Source organism: Notolepis coatsorum (assembly GCF_963971535.1).
Source record: "Notolepis coatsorum genome assembly, chromosome: 5".
NCBI classification, from domain to species: domain Eukaryota; kingdom Metazoa; phylum Chordata; class Actinopteri; order Aulopiformes; family Paralepididae; genus Notolepis; species Notolepis coatsorum.
Window position 1 is genome coordinate 68,945,580 of NC_140169.1, and position 23,014 is coordinate 68,968,593.

Sequence of the window (23,014 nt, forward strand, 5' to 3'; positions counted from 1 at the left end):
CGGTCAGGAAATAGGAGAATCGATTTTCAACTGGCGGCACGAGCGTGCATGCGTACACATATACTATCGATCATCTAGCGTTTATTTGAAAACGATTCATAAATAGGCCGAAAAATGACAACGTTCTAGAATATTCCAGTAAAAGGCGATTATCATAGAATGTGTTGTTTTTTCCGCGAAAACGAGTGATTTTCAAAATGCTAGAAAACGGAAATGAAGCGATAAAACGATCTGCCATGACAATGTTGACTGGAAAATGAGTCTTTGATAAGCGACGGGCAGATTAGACACATAGCCATAATTTAAAACATAGATTAGGCGATATTAACATTGGAGTGGATGTGGGCATTCAAGGGACTAATAAGAAATTACACTTGGGCAGTGAAAGTGTTAACCCTTTCACTACTGCACTACCAAATGGTTAAACTTTTCAATACAGAACCCTTTCACTGCCATACGACAAAGGGTTAACCCTTTCACTACCACACTACAGAAGGTGAACCCTTTACTAACCGTCTGTAGTGTGATAGTAAAGGGTTCACCTTCTGTAGTGTGGTGGTGAAAGGGTTAAATAAAGTCAAAAGGATAAGGATGTCTTAGTCATCAAACTAGCAGATTCAAAGCAGAAGCCCAAAGATGTCCTCGATCTCGTCTTCGCTCCGGCAGGCAGACGCCGTCGGAGCTGTAACCTCTGTGCTCCCCTGCTCTTCTTCTTCTTCTTCTTCACATGCCAACGACGATACGGTCCTCTTCATCGGTCTCCGTGACGTCTGCCTACACCGGGCCCTGAGCGACTGGAGGCGGGTTCTGTGGCGAGTGCTTCTCCACAGCGCTGTGACGGACAGGCAGGTTCTGGGGGCGGGTCCTCTGGGAGACGAGGCCCAGCACACCTCCTGCTTCAAGCTGCTCAGCTTCCTCTGGACACTGGGGACAGATATGGTCATAATTAATGCAGGAAGAGATCTGAGCTTTCACAGAAACACTTCTGTACTTATATATAAATGAGTACCACAGACGGAGAACCACGTAATTCTGTTTACATTTTTGTGGAGGAACAATGTTTTCAAACTTTATTATCTAAAGATGGTAAGTTAGACTGTTGTGTTCCATCATAGTTAACACTTTGAGTGCCAGCGACAAGATTTCTCGTTAGTTCATGCCAACCGTTGAGTGCCAGCCGACGAGATATCTCGTTTTTATTTTTTTATTAGCGATTTCCATTCATATTTCATCAATCTAGCCTCCCGTTACCACTGAAAACTCTGAGCTCCATTGGGAAAATACCGCCCCCTACTGTCTCTCCCTGTGGTACTGCACCCCTTTGGATTGGATTGAATGAAACGCATGGGGGGGGGGGGGGAAACCCTGCTTCCACATTTTACTTCTCAGGCATGTAACTCGAGCCGATCGGATTCATTGTGGAGCCTCAGAACAGTGTGGAATCGGTGTCTCGACCACCCAGCGTTGGATCAATAAACGCGATCGATATTTGGAATGGCGATCAGGAATTGGAATAATCTTTTTGGAGAGGTAAGGAATCTATTTTTACCAGTCTTGGGATAATCAGAGCTTTTTTCACAGAGATATCAACGTGGGCCCTATGTGTGTATGTGCGTGTGTGCTGATCAGGAAATGGATAATAGATTTTTCAGTCCGCTTCTATAGCGTGCATAAGTACACATATACTATCGATAATCTAGCGTTTATTTGAAAACGATTCATAAATAGGCCGAAAAATGACAATGTTTTTTGTGTATTCCAGTGTATTCCAGTAAAAGGGCGATTATCACAGAATCTTCTGAAATGTTCTGGAACTTTCATAAAACAAGCGTTTTTCAAAATGGTATAAAACGGAAAAGAACCGATTAAAAAACAATCCGTTTCGACAATGTTGACTGCAAACAAGTCATTGATAAGCTACGGCCATATTATACACTTCACTTCGAAGACACAAAACCGCAATAACCAAACAGGCATTAACCTGGAACCCACAAGGCAAGCGAGGCAGAGGAAGACCCAAAAACACCTGGAGAAGAGACACTGAGCAGGAACTCAAGACAAGGGGACTGACGTGGAAACAGCTGGAGAGGATGGCGCAAGACAGACGGGGGTGGAAACTTTTCATCAATGGCCTATGTTCCGAAAGGAATAAAAAGGCCTAAGTAAGTAAGTAAGTAAGTAAGTAATATTATACACATAGCCATAATTTAAGATATAGTTTATGCGTTCGCAAATATGAGAGCTCCATCATTGAAGTGGGTGGTGGCACGCAACGGGGTTCCGGGGCACCGGACCCATGGCACGGAAAGACAGTATAGGTTGAGTACTTTATTATCTAAAGATGCTAAGTTAGAGTGTTGTGTTCATTCATAGTTAAAGACAGTAGAGGTTGAGTACAAATACTTGGTAGATTCTGTGTAGTACTATGTAGATACTCGTCATCTTACTTGTAACCGGCTGATTCTAAGCCCTTCATCTTCTGGCACTTGAGGCGCAGGAACTCCAGGCAGCGCTTCTCCTGGTGGAAGTGGTGTGACTCGCACCAGGGGATCATCTCCTGGAGGTGGGAGGACACGTCAGAGAAGGAGGCGGCGGCTCTCACGCTGTTCCTGAACCTCGTCTTCTGGTCAGGCTGTGAGGAAGACCTCTCTTCAGCGGGACGCTGTGAGGAAGACCTCTCTTCAGCGGGACGCTGTGAGGAAGACCTCTCTTCAGCGGGACGCTGTGAGGAAGACCTCTCTTCAGTGGATGCCTGTATGAAGACAATATAACTGTTAAGACAGTCAAGGCAGTGGCTGCTAGGGGCGTTAGAATAGAGGAGGCATGTGGTAGTCAACACCCTCCCTAGACCGACAGAGGAGACATGTGGTAGTCAACACCCTCCCTAGGCTGACAGAGGAGACATGTGGTAGTCTACACCCTCCCCAGACTGACAGAGGAGACATGTGGTAGTCAACACCCTCCCTAGACCGACAGAGGAGACATGTGGTAGTCTACACCCTCCCTAGACCGACAGAGGAGACATGTGGTAGTCTACACCCTCCCTAGACCGACAGAGGAGACATGTGGTAGTCTACACCCTCCCTAGACCGACAGAGGAGACATGTGGTAGTCTACACCCTCCCTAGACCGACAGAGGAGACATGTGGTAGTCTACACCCTCCCTAGACCGACAGAGGAGACATGTGGTAGTCTACACCCTCCCCAGACCGACAGAGGAGACATGTGGTAGTCTACACCCTCCCTAGACCGACAGAGGAGACATGTGGTAGTCTACACCCTCCCTAGACCGACAGAGGAGACATGTGGTAGTCTACACCCTCCCTAGACCGACAGAGGAGACATGTGGTAGTCTACACCCTCCCTAGACCGACAGAGGAGACATGTGGTAGTCTACACCCTCCCTAGACCGACAGAGGAGACATGTGGTAGTCTACACCCTCCCTAGACCGACAGAGGAGACATGTGGTAGTCTACACCCTCCCTAGACCGACAGAGGAGACATGTGGTAGTCTACACCCTCCCCAGACCGACAGAGGAGACATGTGGTAGTCTACACCCTCCCTAGACCGACAGAGGAGACATGTGGTAGTCTACACCCTCCCTAGACCGACAGAGGAGACATGTGGTAGTCTACACCCTCCCTAGACCGACAGAGGAGACATGTGGTAGTCTACACCCTCCCTAGACCGACAGAGGAGACATGTGGTAGTCTACACCCTCCCTAGACCAACAGAGGAGACATGTGGTAGTCTACACCCTCCCCAGACCGACTGAGGAGGCATGTGATAGTCTACACCAGGGGTCGGCAATAGGCGGCCCGCGGGCCGACATTGGCCCGTCAGCAATCATTTCTGGCCCGTCAGATTATTTTGAGAATGATATTTATTTTACGCGCAGGAAATATTCACTCGGGACACCAGGGTATCTTATTGTGAAGCTGTATCTATCTACCGGTAGTCATCAAAAGCATGTCTGTCACTATAGCCAATTGAAATGCTAGAAATGGTCACGTGGACTGGGAGAACCAATGGAATAGTCCACCGGGCCGCGTGTATATTTCCCTAACGCACTTTCACTTCCGCGTTCGAAATGCGAGCGAGTAACAAAATGTGTTAAGAAAAACAAAACAAACATCTTTGGATAGCTTCTTTGCAACGAGGAAATATAACGCTTCTTTTAATAAACAGGAGCCATACTTAAAATACGGGTTTATCGCAACAGGTCTGTGATTCTTGCGTGCCGAGCCGACGTCCTCTCTGCATAATATGTGGCGACAACAACAACAACAACAACAACAACAACGACGAGGCAATGATGACAACTGTGTTCAAGTTGGCAGATAAAGTAGCTGCATTCAACGCCAATCTGGAATTGGAGGGCGGCGAGTGGATATTTGACATGTTTCAAACATTAGCAGGGATTTTGGAGGACTTAACAACAAACAAGGTATGGAGTCGTGTTTTCATGCATTCTGATCTGTTCATCACCCGCCGCGGTGATCTGCAACAGCTGATCTGCTGTTCATGAATGAATGAATGAAAACTTTATTTAACAGATTGCAGAATGGGTACAATACAGTACGGCGCAATACACACAATGGACCTATCGGCAAGCGACAGTTGTGATTGGAGGATCAAGAAAAGAGGGCAGGGTTTGAGATAGGTCTATTGTTACGGGGATGCAGACCAGAGAAAAACGTTTGTCCTCTGTATGAAATGTGGTAGTCTACACCCTCTCCAGACTGACAGAGGAGACATGTGGTAGTCTACACCCTCCCCAGACCGACAGAGGAGGCATGTGGTAGTCTACAGCCTCCCCAGACCGACAGTGGAACATTAAGAATAAACTGAGAGTGGCAATCCCAAAACGACTACCCCGCTTTGAGAAGATTTGCAAAGGAAAGCAAGCACACACAAGTCACTGAATATAGGCTAGAATGGTAATATGAAAAGTGATATATTTGCAACCTGCAGTAGTTAATAGTAGGCCTAATTTTTATTAATATATTATTTAAGTTACTATTATTTAAATGTAATGCAATCACTGCAATTATTATTTGAATGTAAAGAAATCTACTAGCCTACTCATGGCTAATTATTATTATTTGAATGAAAATAAATCTCCTACTCATGGAAGTAGCCTACAACAACATTTTTAATTGGGCCTACTTATTTCACAGTGGCACAGGATAATTTGCCAAGCTTTTGTTAATTTTCAAATAAAACTATAATTGTGTCTTTGTCTTGTTATGTTAATCTTGTCTTGTTATTAGTAGATGAAATGGCATGTGTTTGTAGCCTAAAATGTATTCTAGCCTACAACTAGGTGGGGACCAGGTTAGCTGGGGCTCGACAATATTTCCAACTAACCAAGTGGGGCCTGATTGAAAAAGTTTTGGAAACCGCTGGCGTAGCTCAACATTTAAGTGTGTGTTTTACACAGGGGTGTAAAGTACTTGAGTAATTGTACTTTGTTACAATACTTAAGTACTGTTTTGGGGGATTTGTACTTTACGCGAGTATTATTAGGTTTGTATACTTGTACTTTCACACATACTCTACATGTGGTAGTCTACACCCTCTCCAGACTGACAGTATGGCAGCATGTGGTAGTCTACACCCTCCCCGGACTGACAGTAGGGCAGCATGTGGTAGTCTATACCCTCCCCAGACCGACAGTAGGGCAGCATGTGGTAGTCTACACCCTCCCCAGACTGACAGTAGGGCAGCATGTGGTAGTCTACACCCTCCCCATACTGACAGAGGAGGCATGTGGTAGTCTACACCCTCCCCAGACCAACAGTAGGGCAGCATGTGGTAGTCTACACCCTCCCCAGACCGACAGAGGAGGCATGTGGTAGTCTACACCCTCCCCAGACCGACAGTAGGGCAGCATGTGGTAGTCTACACCCTCCCCAGACCGACAGTAGGGCAGCATGTGGTAGTCTACACCCTCCCCAGACCGACAGTAGGGCAGCATGTGGTAGTCTACACCCTCCCCAGACCGCCATATTTAATCAATCCCTGGCGGAGTCAGTGGTCCCTGCCTGCTTCAAGATGTCTACCATCATCCCTGTACCGAAGAAACCCTCCCCAACATGTCCAAATGACTACAGACCGGTGGCACTCACCTCTGTGGTCATGAAATGTTTCGAGAGGCTGGTCAAGGACCACATTTGTGCCTCCCTCCCCAGTGATATGGACCCTATGCAATTTGCATACAGGACAAACAGGTCCACCGACGACGCGGTCTCCCAGGTACTGCACAGCACCCTCTCGCACCTTGACCGTCAGAAGGGGGGCTATGTGAGACTGTTGTTCATTGACTACAGCTCAGCGTTCAACACAATAGTCCCCACCAGACTGGTGGACAAGCTGATCGAGCTAGGTCTGAGCTCCGCCCTGAGCGCCTGGGTACTGGACTTTCTGAGCGAAAGACCCCAGGCGGTCAGGGTGGGGGGTCAGACCTCCAACACCATCACCCTGAGCATCGGGTACCCCCAGGGCTGTGTTCTGAGCCCCCTGCTGTACTCACTCTACACACACGACTGTGTGGCCAAGTTCAGCTCTAACTCCATAGTGAAGTTCGCAGACGACACGGTGGTGGTGGGGCTGATCTCGGACAACGACGAGAAGGCCTACCGGGAGGAGGTTGAGGTACTGGAACGCTGGTGCCAGGACAACAGCCTGCTCCTGAACATTGGTAAAACCAAGGAGCTGATCGTGGATTATAGGAGAGGACAGCAGGAGACGCACACACCACTGATGATTAACGGGGCCACCGTGGACAGGGTGAGCAGCTTTAAGTACCTGGGGGTCCACATCTCAGAGGACCTGACATGGTCAACACACATAGACACAGTAGTAAAGAAGGCGAAACAGCGCCTCTACCACCTGAGACAGTTAAGGAAGTTCAGAGTATCGGGGAAGATACTCCAGTCCTTCTACTCAGGAGCTGTAGAGAGCATCCTGACCGGAAACATCACTGCCTGGTATGGAAACAGCACGGCACAGGACAAGAAGGCCCTACAGAGAGTACCACGGGTATTGCACTACCCCCCCTGCAGGTTCTATACAACAAGAGGTGCAAATCCAGAGCCTGCAGGATAATGAAAGACCCTCACCACCCCAATAACAGCCTGTTTCAGCTGCTGAGGTCAGGCAGACGCCTGCGAACCCCAGCTACTAGGACAGAACGGCTGAGGCTCAGCTTCTTCCCCCAGGCCATCAGAGCCATGAACAATGAACATTGAGTGCTCAGAACATTGAACTATCCACACACAGGAACACACACACGACACGCACGCTGTGCACGCTCACACACGAGCAGCCACTTAACACTTTAACATGAGCGGGCACACACTCATGTCGCACACACGCACACTTATGGCCAAAGGAAAGGACACTTTAAATTAGAATAACAGGAACAGTGTATTGCACTACCAAAGCTAACTAGCATGTCCCATATGCTCTGTAAATAACTATGTACAGATACCGAGATGTCACTCCATGTTACCTGTTTACTGCACAATGTTGTTTTTTCATTTTTGATTCTATTATATGTTGTACCACTGTATTGCACATCGTTGCGGGCAAGACCACCCGCATTTCATTGTATACCTGTATGCCGTGACAATTAAAACTCTTGACTTGACTTGACTCCCCAGACCGACAGTGGAGGCATGTGGTAGTCTACACCCTCCCCAGACTGACAGTAGGGCAGCATGTGGTAGTCTACACCCTCCCCAGACCGACAGAGGAGGCATGTGGTAGTCTACACCCTCCCCAGACCGACAGAGGAGGCATGTGGTAGTCTACACCCTCCCAGACCGACAGTACGGTAGCACAACAACCAGGAGGGAATTGGCACAACGACTAAATTGGGGGATGGGATTTTTTTTATTTATTAAATAAAAAAAATATATGTACACAGTATATCTCAGTAATTCAGCTGACATACCTTTGTGGAATCACTGAAGACCTTGAGCAACGACTTCATATCAACGATGGTAGAGGCTTTAGCTGCAAAGGAGAACATATTCGATTCAATATAGTTAATTCCACATATATAATAGTATAGTCCGCTGAAAATAAACGACTACATTGATATATTGTACTATGCATGTGCGTAACTCAGTGTCGGGCGCAAGGTACTGCAGGTGGGGCACGAAAAAGAAAAGAATAATATTAATATAATACTTATACTTCCTTACATATCTTACTGTGTGGAAGTATGGGGGTTGACATTTAAAAAGACTGTAAATCCGATAGTCTTACTGCAAAAGCGGGCCATTCTGAACCTTTTTAAGGCTGGTTACTATGACCACACAAATCTATTGTTTATAAAGTCTCATGTTTATAATTTTAGAGGGACATCAGCTTTAAAGCAACCTACAACTCTTAAAAGTATGTGCATTGCAGTTTGTGGGGTATCACTCTGGAATGGTCTGGATGCGAGTATAAAATTAAGCAAAAATATCAATAAATTTAAAGGTAGCTATAAACAAGCATTTATGGACACATAAGAGAGAGGAGCTTGAGCAGTAATGTGACTGCCCATTATTTTTTCTCATTTGGATATTTGGATATATAAAAAAAACTGTACTTTTATTATATTTTTTATTATTTGTTATATTTTTATTTTTATTAAATTATAATGTCAAATATTGTAAGGAAGGGGCAGGGCTTGATAAGTTGTTTTACTGTTCCTTCTCGAACACTTATTGTATGGAAATAGTCTTTGACTATTTACCTTTTTGTTTTTTAAACTTGTTTTATGTTTCTATGTTCGAGACAAATAAAAATCAATCAATCAATCAATGTTATGAAATTTAATGATTTGGTTTATTATAAAATTATGCAAATAATGTACAGAGCTAAAGCAAAGTTACTCCCGGACGGGGTGCAAAGGTTTTCAATACACGAAAGAAAATATGACTTGAAAGATATTTGTAAATTTACTGTTCAAAAAGCTAAGAAGGGGATTAAAAGGAGGTGTATTTCTATTATTGGGGTTAAGTTGTGGAACAATGCTGATATAAAGTTAAGAATGAGCCATTCGCTTTTGGTTTTTAAGAAAATGGTTTGTAAAGCTATTTTTTAAAACTACAAATGTGAATAATACTTTATTTGTTTGTTCATTTCTTTTAGAATACTGTTTGAGTCTTAATTGTGTTAAGAATATAGGACAGGCATGTATAAGCATTATGCTTCAGTCTGTACCTTTTCAGTCACTGTCAAATCAAATTGTGTGAGATGACGACTGAATAAAACGACTATTACTACTACTTACTACATATTAATTTAGCCTACCAAAACTGATACAACGCCAATGTCAACTAAAATGAACCGAGTGTCATGGGTTATTGTTTATACAGAGCCCATTCAGAAGCCTAAATATGTTTAGCCACAGAAGGTGCTATTGTCCATGTTATTGTTAAAGTTTGTGTTTCAGGGCAAGCTAGCTAGCTATTGTCCAATCGAATGAGTAAATGAATGGGAATCGGAGAGAGAGTGAGACATAACGTTACGCTAGCCTGCATGAGAGCAATTTGTGAGAGGAATAAAAAAAAAAAAGTTTCTGGTAACAGCTAAACTCCAGCTACAAAATCAAAACAAAATCATTGGACAGAGCTGCTTTTTGCAACATCCTACCTGTGTGAGGTCGGCTTTTCTGCAGCGGCCTCCGTCAAATCAAAATACAGATTGAAGTTGAACATTGAGAATAAACAGAGTGGCAATCCCAAAACGACTACCGCGCTTTGAGAAGATTTGCAAGGGAAAGCAAGCACACACAAGTCACTGAATGTAGGCTAGAATGGTAATATGAAAAGTGATATATTTGCAACCTGCAGTAGTTAATAGTAGGCCTAATTTTGATTAATATATTATTTAAGTTACTATTATTTAAATGTAATGCAATCACAGCAATTATTATTTGAATGTAAAGAAATCTACTAGCCTACTCAGGGCTAATTATTATTATTTGAATGAAAATAAATCTCCTACTCATGGAAGTAGCCTACAACAACATTTTTAATTGGGCCTACTTATTTCACAGTGGCACAGGATCATTTTCCAAGCTTTGGTTAATTTTCAAATAAAACTATAATTGTGTCTTTGTCTTGTTATGTTTATCTTGTCTTGTTATTAGTAGATGAAATGGCATGCGTTTGTAGCCTAAAATGTATTGTAGCCTACAACTAGGTGCATGGGGACCAGGTTAGCTGGGGCTCGACAATATTTCCAACTAACCAAGTGGGGTCCGATTGAAAATGTTTTGGAAACCGCTGGCGTAGCTCAACATTTAAGTGTGTGTTTTACACAGGGGTGTAAAGTACTTGAGTAATTGTACTTCGTTACAATACTTAAGTACTGTTTTGGGGGATTTGTACTTTACGCGAGTATTATTAGATTTGTATACTTGTACTTTCACACACTCTACATACTCTGACTTTTACTTGAGTACGATTTTCAGATGGTACCCATACTTTCACTTAAGTATAATTTCTGGGTACTTTTTACACCCCTGGTTTTACATGAGCTCAACACCCCAGCAGTGATAATGCAGGTCATGTGATATAAACATGTGACTCAAGAGGACATGAGTCATAGGCCTATGAGAACAGAAAGGAAAAGAGAGAAACACCTCTTTTGACAACATGGCCCAACTCCTCTCTCCGATGCCTCCTCTCCTCCTGCGTGGGGCCAACTCTCTTCGTCACAGTTTTCATGGCTTTCTTCGCGGCTTTGTCCGTGACCGATTTCTTCTTGGAAGGTTTCCTCTTCGTAGTGTCCCTCCTCTCTTCCTCCGCGGCTCTCGCGCCGCCCGGGGCTCTGGGCGGCTCCGTGGCGGAGAGGAAAGAGGCGCCCGAGGGCCCCAGGAAGCGAGCCACGTCCGCTGGCAGGGAGAAGCGCGTGAGGTAGGGCATGGGCCGCACCCGGGCCACCTCCCTGAGGAGCGTCAACATGGCCTGGTACAGAGGAGCCAGCTGCACCAGGAGGCCACGGAAGAACACCCTGAGAGACACGGAGTAGAGGAGGTTAGATGATGAAGACCATGAGAGACACAGAGTAGAGGAGGTTAGATGATGAAGACCATGAGAGACACAGAGTAGAGGAGGTTAGATGATGAAGACCATGAGAGACACAGAGTAGAGGTTAGATGATGAAGACCATGAGAGACACAGAGTAGAGGAGGTTAGATGATGAAGACCATGAGAGACACAGAGTAGAGGAGGTTAGATGATGAAGACCATGAGAGACACAGAGTAGAGGTTAGATGATGAAGATCATGAGAGACAGAGTAGAGGAGGTTAGATGATGAAGACCATGAGAGACACAGAGTAGAGGTTAGATGATGAAGAGCATGAGAGACAGAGTAGAGGTTAGATGATGAAGACCATGAGAGACACAGAGTAGAGGAGGTTAGATGATGAAGACCATGAGAGACACAGAGTAGAGGAGGTTAGATGATGAAGACCATGAGAGACACAGAGTAGAGGAGGTTAGATGATGAAGACCATGAGAGACACAGAGTAGAGGAGGTTAGATGATGAAGACCATGAGAGACAGAGTAGAGGTTAGATGATGAAGACCATGAGAGACACAGAGTAGAGGTTAGATGATGAAGACCATGAGAGACACAGAGTAGAGGTTAGATGATGAAGACCATGAGAGACACAGAGTAGAGGTTAGATGATGAAGACCATGAGAGACAGAGTAGAGGAGGTTAGATGATGAAGACCATGAGAGACAGAGTAGAGGAGGTTAGATGATGAAGACCATGAGAGACACAGAGTAGAGGAGGTTAGATGATGAAGACCTTGAGAGACACAGAGTAGAGGTTAGATGATGAAGACCATGAGAGACAGAGTAGAGGTTAGATGATGAAGACCATGAGAGACACAGAGTAGAGGTTAGATGATGAAGAGCATGAGAGACACAGAGTAGAGGAGGTTAGATGATGAAGACCATGAGAGACACAGAGTAGAGGTTAGATGATGAAGACCATGAGAGACAGAGTAGAGGAGGTTAGATGATGAAGACCATGAGAGACACAGAGTAGAGGAGGTTAGATGATGAAGACCATGAGAGACACAGAGTAGAGGTTAGATGATGAAGACCATGAGAGACAGAGTAGAGGTTAGATGATGAAGACCATGAGAGACACAGAGTAGAGGTTAGATGATGAAGACCATGAGAGACACAGAGTAGAGGTTAGATGATGAAGACCATGAGAGACACAGAGTAGAGGAGGTTAGATGATGAAGACCATGAGAGACACAGAGTAGAGGAGGTTAGATGATGAAGACCATGAGAGACACAGAGTAGAGGAGGTTAGATGATGAAGACCATGAGAGACACAGAGTAGAGGTTAGATGATGAAGACCATGAGAGACACAGAGTAGAGGTTAGATGATGAAGACCATGAGAGACACAGAGTAGAGGTTAGATGATGAAGACCATAAGAGACACAGAGTAGAGGAGGTTAGATGATGAAGACCATGAGAGACAGAGTAGAGGAGGTTAGATGATGAAGACCATGAGAGACACAGAGTAGAGGAGGTTAGATGATGAAGACCTTGAGAGACAGAGTAGAGGTTAGATGATGAAGACCATGAGAGACAGAGTAGAGGTTAGATGATGAAGACCATGAGAGACACAGAGTAGAGGTTAGATGATGAAGAGCATGAGAGACACAGAGTAGAGGAGGTTAGATGATGAAGAGCATGAGAGACAGAGTAGAGGTTAGATGATGAAGACCATGAGAGACAGAGTAGAGGAGGTTAGATGATGAAGAGCATGAGAGACACAGAGTAGAGGTTAGATGATGAAGACCATGAGAGACAGAGTAGAGGAGGTTAGATGATGAAGACCATGAGAGACAGAGTAGAGGTTAGATGATGAAGACCATGAGACACAGAGTAGAGGTTAGATGATGAAGACCATGAGAGACACAGAGTAGAGGTTAGATGATGAAGACCATGAGAGACACAGAGTAGAGGAGGTTAGATGATGAAGACCATGAGAGACACAGAGTAGAGGAGGTTAGATGATGAAGACCATGAGAGACACAGAGTAGAGGAGGTTAGATGATGAAGACCATGAGAGACACAGAGTAGAGGTTAGATGATGAAGACCATGAGAGACACAGAGTAGAGGTTAGATGATGAAGACCATGAGAGACACAGAGTAGAGGTTAGATGATGAAGACCATGAGAGACACAGAGTAGAGGAGGTTAGATGATGAAGACCATGAGAGACAGAGTAGAGGAGGTTAGATGATGAAGACCATGAGAGACACAGAGTAGAGGAGGTTAGATGATGAAGACCATGAGAGACACAGAGTAGAGGTTAGATGATGAAGACCATGAGAGACACAGAGTAGAGGTTAGATGATGAAGACCATGAGACACAGAGTAGAGGTTAGATGATGAAGACCATGAGAGACAGAGTAGAGGTTAGATGATGAAGACCATGAGAGACACAGAGTAGAGGTTAGATGATGAAGACCATGAGAGACACAGAGTAGAGGAGGTTAGATGATGAAGACCATGAGAGACAGAGTAGAGGAGGTTAGATGATGAAGACCATGAGAGACACAGAGTAGAGGAGGTTAGATGATGAAGACCATGAGAGACACAGAGTAGAGGAGGTTAGATGATGAAGACCATGAGAGACACAGAGTAGAGGTTAGATGATGAAGACCATGAGAGACACAGAGTAGAGGAGGTTAGATGATGAAGACCATGAGAGACATAGAGTAGAGGTTAGATGATGAAGACCATGAGAGACACAGAGTAGAGGTTAGATGATGAAGACCATGAGAGACACAGAGTAGAGGAGGTTAGATGATGAAGACCATGAGACAGAGTAGAAGTTAGATGATGAAGACCATGAGAGACACAGAGTAGAGGTTAGATGATGAAGACCATGAGAGACACAGAGTAGAGGTTAGATGATGAAGACCATGAGAGACACAGAGTAGAGGAGGTTAGATGATGAAGACCATGAGAGACACAGAGTAGAGGTTAGATGATGAAGACCATGAGAGACACAGAGTAGAGGAGGTTAGATGATGAAGACCATGAGAGACACAGAGTAGAGGAGGTTAAATGATGAAGACCATGAGAGACAGAGTAGAGGTTAGATGATGAAGACCATGAGAGACACAGAGTAGAGGAGGTTAGATGATGAAGACCATGAGAGACACAGAGTAGAGGAGGTTAGATGATGAAGACCATGAGAGACACAGAGTAGAGGAGGTTAGATGATGAAGACCCTGAGAGACACAGAGTAGAGGTTAGATGATGAAGACCATGAGAGACACAGAGTAGAGGTTCGATGATGAAGACCATGAGAGACACAGAGTAGAGGTTAGATGATGAAGACCATGAGAGACACAGAGTAGAGGTTAGATGATGAAGACCATGAGACACAGAGTAGAGGTTAGATGATGAAGACCATGAGACACAGAGTAGAGGTTAGATGATGAAGACCATGAGAGACACAGAGTAGAGGTTAGATGATGAAGACCATGAGACACAGAGTAGAGGAGGTTAGATGATGAAGACCATGAGAGACACAGAGTAGAGGAGGTTAGATGATGAAGACCATGAGAGACACGGAGTAGAGGAGGTTAGATGATGAAGACCATGAGAGACACAGAGTAGAGGAGGTTAGATGATGAAGACCATGAGAGACACAGAGTAGAGGTTAGATGATGAAGAGCATGAGAGACAGAGTAGAGGTTAGATGATGAAGACCATGAGAGACACAGAGTAGAGGTTAGATGATGAAGACCATGAGAGACAGAGTAGAGGAGGTTAGATGATGAAGACCATGAGAGACACAGAGTAGAGGAGGTTAGATGATGGAGACCATGAGAGACACAGAGTAGAGGAGGTTAGATGATGAAGACCATGAGAGACACAGAGTAGAGGTTAGATGATGAAGACCATGAGAGACACAGAGTAGAGGTTAGATGATGAAGAGCATGAGAGACACAGAGTAGAGGTTAGATGATGAAGACCATGAGAGACACAGAGTAGAGGAGGTTAGATGATGAAGACCATGAGAGACACAGAGTAGAGGAGGTTAGATGATGAAGACCATGAGAGACACAGAGTAGAGGTTAGATGATGAAGACCATGAGAGACACAGAGTAGAGGAGGTTAGATGATGAAGACCATGAGAGACACAGAGTAGAGGTTAGATGATGAAGACCATGAGAGACACAGAGTAGAGGTTAGATGATGAAGACCATGAGAGACACAGAGTAGAGGAGGTTAGATGATGAAGACCATGAGAGACACAGAGTAGAGGTTAGATGATGAAGACCATGAGAGACAGAGTAGAGGAGGTTAGATGATGAAGACCATGAGAGACAGAGTAGAGGTTAGATGATGAAGACCATGAGAGACACAGAGTAGAGGTTAGATGATGAAGAGCATGAGAGACAGAGTAGAGGTTAGATGATGAAGACCATGAGAGACACAGAGTAGAGGTTAGATGATGAAGACCATGAGAGACACAGAGTAGAGGAGGTTAGATGATGAAGACCATGAGAGACACAGAGTAGAGGAGGTTAGATGATGAAGACCATGAGACACAGAGTAGAGGAGGTTAGATGATGAAGACCATGAGAGACACAGAGTAGAGGAGGTTAGATGATGAAGACCATGAGAGACACAGAGTAGAGGAGGTTAGATGATGAAGACCATGAGAGACACAGAGTAGAGGTTAGATGATGAAGAGCATGAGAGACAGAGTAGAGGTTAGATGATGAAGACCATGAGAGACACAGAGTAGAGGAGGTTAGATGATGAAGACCATGAGAGACAGAGTAGAGGAGGTTAGATGATGAAGACCATGAGAGACACAGAGTAGAGGATGTTAGATGATGAAGACCATGAGAGACAGAGTAGAGGAGGTTAGATGATGAAGACCATGAGAGACACAGAGTAGAGGTTAGATGATGAAGACCATGAGAGACACAGAGTAGAGGTTAGATGATGAAGACCATGAGAGACACAGAGTAGAGGAGGTTAGATGATGAAGACCATGAGAGACACAGAGTAGAGGAGGTTAGATGATGAAGACCATGAGAGACACAGAGTAGAGGAGGTTAGATGATGAAGACCATGAGAGACACAGAGTAGAGGTTAGATGATGAAGAGCATGAGAGACAGAGTAGAGGTTAGATGATGAAGACCATGAGAGACACAGAGTAGAGGAGGTTAGATGATGAAGACCATGAGAGACACGGAGTAGAGGAGGTTAGATGATGAAGACCATGAGAGACACAGAGTAGAGGATGTTAGATGATGAAGACCATGAGAGACACAGAGTAGAGGTTAGATGATGAAGACCATGAGAGACACAGAGTAGAGGAGGTTAGATGATGAAGACCATGAGAGACACAGAGTAGAGGAGGTTAGATGATGAAGACCATGAGAGACACAGAATAGAGGTTAGATGATGAAGACCATGAGAGACACAGAGTAGAGGTTAGATGATGAAGAGCATGAGAGACACAGAGTAGAGGTTAGATGATGAAGACCATGAGAGACACAGAGTAGAGGTTAGATGATGAAGACCATGAGAGACACAGAGTAGAGGAGGTTAGATGATGAAGACCATGAGAGACAGAGTAGAGGTTAGATGATGAAGACCATGGGAGACACAGAGTAGAGGTTAGATGATGAAGACCATGAGAGACACAGAGTAGAGGAGGTTAGATGATGAAGACCATGAGAGACACAGAGTAGAGGTTAGATGATGAAGACCATGAGAGACACAGAGTAGAGGAGGTTAGATGATGAAGACCATGAGAGACACAGAGTAGAGGTTAGATGATGAAGACCATGAGAGACACAGAGTAGAGGTTAGATGATGAAGACCCTGAGAGACAGAGTAGAGGTTAGATGATGAAGACCATGAGAGACACAGAGTAGAGGCTAGATGATGAAGACCCTGAGAGACACAGAGTAGAGGAGGTTAGATGATGAAGACCATGAGAGACACAGAGTAGAGGTTAGATGATGAAGACCATGAGAGACACAGAGTAGAGGAGGTTAGATGATGAAGACCATGAGAGACACAGAGTAGAGGAGGTTAGATGATGAAGACCATGAGACAGAGTAGAGGAGGTTAGATGATGAAGACCATGAGAGACACAGAGTAGAGGAGGTTAGATGATGAAGAGCATGAGAGACACAGAGTAGAGGAGGTTAGATGATGAAGAGCATGAGAGACAGAGTAGAGGTTAGATGATGAAGACCATGAGAGACACAGAGTAGAGGAGGTTAGATGATGAAGACCATGAGAGACACGGAGTAGAGGAGGTTAGATGATGAAGACCATGAGAGACACAGAGTAGAGGATGTTAGATGATGAAGACCATGAGAGACACAGAGTAGAGGTTAGATGATGAAGACCATGAGAGACACAGAGTAGAGGAGGTTAGATGATGAAGACCATGAGAGACACAGAATAGAGGTTAGATGATGAAGACCATGAGAGACAGAGTAGAGGTTAGATGATGAAGAGCATGAGAGACAGAGTAGAGGTTAGATGATGAAGACCATGAGACACAGAGTAGAGGTTAGATGATGAAGACCATGAGAGACACAGAGTAGAGGAGGTTAGATGATGAAGACCATGAGAGACACAGAGTAGAGGTTAGATGATGAAGACCATGGGAGACAGAGTAGAGGTTAGATGATGAAGACCATGAGAGACACAGAGTAGAGGAGGTTAGATGATGAAGACCATGAGAGACACAGAGTAGAGGAGGTTAGATGATGAAGACCATGAGAGACACAGAGTAGAGGTTAGATGATGAAGACCATGAGAGACACAGAGTAGAGGTTAGATGATGAAGACCATGAGAGACACAGAGTAGAGGAGGTTAGATGATGAAGACCATGAGAGACACAGAGTAGAGGAGGTTAGATGATGAAGACCATGAGAGACACAGAGTAGAGGAGGTTAGATGATGAAGACCATGAGAGACACAGAGTAGAGGTTAGATGATGAAGAGCATGAGAGACAGAGTAGAGGTTAGATGATGAAGACCATGAGAGACACAGAGTAGAGGAGGTTAGATGATGAAGACCATGAGAGACACGGAGTAGAGGAGGTTAGATGATGAAGACCATGAGAGACACAGAGTAGAGGATGTTAGATGATGAAGACCATGAGAGACACAGAGTAGAGGTTAGATGATGAAGACCATGAGAGACACAGAGTAGAGGAGGTTAGATGATGAAGACCATGAGAGACACAGAGTAGAGGAGGTTAGATGATGAAGACCATGAGAGACACAGAATAGAGGTTAGATGATGAAGACCATGAGAGACACAGAGTAGAGGTTAGATGATGAAGAGCATGAGAGACACAGAGTAGAGGTTAGATGATGAAGACCATGAGAGACACAGAGTAGAGGTTAGATGATGAAGACCATGAGAGACACAGAGTAGAGGAGGTTAGATGATGAAGACCATGAGAGACACAGAGTAGAGGTTAGATGATGAAGACCATGGGAGACACAGAGTAGAGGTTAGATGATGAAGACCATGAGAGACACAGAGTAGAGGTTAGATGATGAAGACCATGGGAGACACAGAGTAGAGGTTAGATGATGAAGACCATGAGAGACACAGAGTAGAGGTTAGATGATGAAGACCATGAGAGACACAGAGTAGAGGTTAGATGATGAAGACCATGAGAGACACAGAGTAGAGGTTAGATGATGAAGACCATGAGAGACACAGAGTAGAGGTTAGATGATGAAGACCCTGAGAGACAGAGTAGAGGTTAGATGATGAAGACCATGAGAGACACAGAGTAGAGGTTAGATGATGAAGACCATGAGAGACACAGAGTAGAGGAGGTTAGATGATGAAGACCATGAGAGACACAGAGTAGAGGTTAGATGATGAAGACCATGAGAGACACAGAGTAGAGGAGGTTAGATGATGAAGACCATGAGAGACACAGAGTAGAGGAGGTTAGATGATGAAGACCATGAGACAGAGTAGAGGAGGTTAGATGATGAAGACCATGAGAGACACAGAGTAGAGGAGGTTAGATGATGAAGAGCATGAGAGACACAGAGTAGAGGAGGTTAGATGATGAAGAGCATGAGAGACAGAGTAGAGGTTAGATGATGAAGACCATGAGAGACACAGAGTAGAGGAGGTTAGATGATGAAGACCATGAGAGACACGGAGTAGAGGAGGTTAGATGATGAAGACCATGGGAGACACAGAGTAGAGGTTAGATGATGAAGACCATGAGAGACACAGAGTAGAGGATGTTAGATGATGAAGACCATGAGAGACACAGAGTAGAGGTTAGATGATGAAGACCATGAGAGACACAGAGTAGAGGAGGTTAGATGATGAAGACCATGAGAGACACAGAGTAGAGGAGGTTAGATGATGAAGACCATGAGAGACACAGAATAGAGGTTAGATGATGAAGACCATGAGAGACAGAGTAGAGGTTAGATGATGAAGACCATGAGAGACACAGAGTAGAGGAGGTTAGATGATGAAGACCATGAGAGACACGGAGTAGAGGAGGTTAGATGATGAAGACCATGAGAGACACAGAGTAGAGGATGTTAGATGATGAAGACCATGAGAGACACAGAGTAGAGGTTAGATGATGAAGACCATGAGAGACACAGAGTAGAGGAGGTTAGATGATGAAGACCATGAGAGACACAGAGTAGAGGAGGTTAGATGATGAAGACCATGAGAGACACAGAATAGAGGTTAGATGATGAAGACCATGAGAGACACAGAGTAGAGGTTAGATGATGAAGAGCATGAGAGACACAGAGTAGAGGTTAGATGATGAAGACCATGAGAGACACAGAGTAGAGGTTAGATGATGAAGACCATGAGAGACACAGAGTAGAGGAGGTTAGATGATGAAGACCATGAGAGACACAGAGTAGAGGTTAGATGATGAAGACCATGGGAGACACAGAGTAGAGGTTAGATGATGAAGACCATGAGAGACACAGAGTAGAGGTTAGATGATGAAGACCATGGGAGACACAGAGTAGAGGTTAGATGATGAAGACCATGAGAGACACAGAGTAGAGGTTAGATGATGAAGACCATGAGAGACACAGAGTAGAGGTTAGATGATGAAGACCATGAGAGACACAGAGTAGAGGTTAGATGATGAAGACCATGAGAGACACAGAGTAGAGGTTAGATGATGAAGACCCTGAGAGACAGAGTAGAGGTTAGATGATGAAGACCATGAGAGACACAGAGTAGAGGTTAGATGATGAAGACCATGAGAGACACAGAGTAGAGGAGGTTAGATGATGAAGACCATGAGAGACACAGAGTAGAGGTTAGATGATGAAGACCATGAGAGACACAGAGTAGAGGAGGTTAGATGATGAAGACCATGAGAGACACAGAGTAGAGGAGGTTAGATGATGAAGACCATGAGACAGAGTAGAGGAGGTTAGATGATGAAGACCATGAGAGACACAGAGTAGAGGAGGTTAGATGATGAAGAGCATGAGAGACACAGAGTAGAGGAGGTTAGATGATGAAGAGCATGAGAGACAGAGTAGAGGTTAGATGATGAAGACCATGAGAGACACAGAGTAGAGGAGGTTAGATGATGAAGACCATGAGAGACACGGAGTAGAGGAGGTTAGATGATGAAGACCATGGGAGACACAGAGTAGAGGTTAGATGATGAAGACCATGAGAGACACAGAGTAGAGGATGTTAGATGATGAAGACCATGAGAGACACAGAGTAGAGGTTAGATGATGAAGACCATGAGAGACACAGAGTAGAGGAGGTTAGATGATGAAGACCATGAGAGACACAGAGTAGAGGAGGTTAGATGATGAAGACCATGAGAGACACAGAATAGAGGTTAGATGATGAAGACCATGAGAGACAGAGTAGAGGTTAGATGATGAAGAGCATGAGAGACAGAGTAGAGGTTAGATGATGAAGACCATGAGACACAGAGTAGAGGTTAGATGATGAAGACCATGAGAGACACAGAGTAGAGGAGGTTAGATGATGAAGACCATGAGAGACACAGAGTAGAGGTTAGATGATGAAGACCATGAGAGACACAGAGTAGAGGAGGTTAGATGATGAAGACCATGAGAGACACAGAGTAGAGGAGGTTAGATGATGAAGACCATGAGACACAGAGTAGAGGAGGTTAGATGATGAAGACCATGAGAGACACAGAGTAGAGGAGGTTAGATGATGAAGACCATGAGAGACACAGAGTAGAGGAGGTTAGATGATGAAGACCATGAGAGACACAGAGTAGAGGTTAGATGATGAAGAGCATGAGAGACAGAGTAGAGGTTAGATGATGAAGACCATGAGAGACACAGAGTAGAGGAGGTTAGATGATGAAGACCATGAGAGACAGAGTAGAGGAGGTTAGATGATGAAGACCATGAGAGACACAGAGTAGAGGATGTTAGATGATGAAGACCATGAGAGACAGAGTAGAGGAGGTTAGATGATGAAGACCATGAGAGACACAGAGTAGAGGTTAGATGATGAAGACCATGAGAGACACAGAGTAGAGGTTAGATGATGAAGACCATGAGAGACACAGAGTAGAGGAGGTTAGATGATGAAGACCATGAGAGACACAGAGTAGAGGAGGTTAGATGATGAAGACCATGAGAGACACAGAGTAGAGGAGGTTAGATGATGAAGACCATGAGAGACACAGAGTAGAGGTTAGATGATGAAGAGCATGAGAGACAGAGTAGAGGTTAGATGATGAAGACCATGAGAGACACAGAGTAGAGGAGGTTAGATGATGAAGACCATGAGAGACACGGAGTAGAGGAGGTTAGATGATGAAGAACATGAGAGACACAGAGTAGAGGATGTTAGATGATGAAGACCATGAGAGACACAGAGTAGAGGTTAGATGATGAAGACCATGAGAGACACAGAGTAGAGGAGGTTAGATGATGAAGACCATGAGAGACACAGAGTAGAGGAGGTTAGATGATGAAGACCATGAGAGACACAGAATAGAGGTTAGATGATGAAGACCATGAGAGACACAGAGTAGAGGTTAGATGATGAAGAGCATGAGAGACACAGAGTAGAGGTTAGATGATGAAGACCATGAGAGACACAGAGTAGAGGTTAGATGATGAAGACCATGAGAGACACAGAGTAGAGGAGGTTAGATGATGAAGACCATGAGAGACACAGAGTAGAGGTTAGATGATGAAGACCATGGGAGACACAGAGTAGAGGTTAGATGATGAAGACCATGAGAGACACAGAGTAGAGGAGGTTAGATGATGAAGACCATGAGAGACACAGAGTAGAGGTTAGATGATGAAGACCATGAGAGACACAGAGTAGAGGAGGTTAGATGATGAAGACCATGAGAGACACAGAGTAGAGGTTAGATGATGAAGACCATGAGACACAGAGTAGAGGTTAGATGATGAAGACCCTGAGAGACAGAGTAGAGGTTAGATGATGAAGACCATGAGAGACACAGAGTAGAGGCTAGATGATGAAGACCCTGAGAGACACAGAGTAGAGGAGGTTAGATGATGAAGACCATGAGAGACACAGAGTAGAGGTTAGATGATGAAGACCATGAGAGACACAGAGTAGAGGAGGTTAGATGATGAAGACCATGAGAGACACAGAGTAGAGGAGGTTAGATGATGAAGACCATGAGACAGAGTAGAGGAGGTTAGATGATGAAGACCATGAGAGACAGAGTAGAGGAGGTTAGATGATGAAGAGCATGAGAGACACAGAGTAGAGGAGGTTAGATGATGAAGAGCATGAGAGACAGAGTAGAGGTTAGATGATGAAGACCATGAGAGACACAGAGTAGAGGAGGTTAGATGATGAAGACCATGAGAGACACGGAGTAGAGGAGGTTAGATGATGAAGACCATGAGAGACACAGAGTAGAGGATGTTAGATGATGAAGACCATGAGAGACAC

At 44.5% G+C, this 23,014-nt stretch overlaps 1 protein-coding gene across 1 annotated transcript in view; it reads right to left on the bottom strand.

Annotated features, from left to right (window-relative positions):
• Positions 1-563: 563 nt before the first annotated feature.
• The window catches only part of rmp64 (ribonuclease MRP subunit p64), an 86,983-nt gene continuing 64,532 nt past the window's right edge, over positions 564-23,014 (bottom strand). Inside the window, exons 6-9 of the mRNA XM_084315291.1 lie at positions 10,651-11,021; positions 7,963-8,024; positions 2,448-2,752; positions 564-924 (exon numbers count right to left, since the gene is read on the bottom strand). Coding sequence (XP_084171417.1) covers positions 618-924; positions 2,448-2,752; positions 7,963-8,024; positions 10,651-11,021 — 1,045 coding nt within the window. The 3' untranslated portion in view covers positions 564-617. The remainder of the gene's footprint in view (positions 925-2,447; positions 2,753-7,962; positions 8,025-10,650; positions 11,022-23,014) is intronic.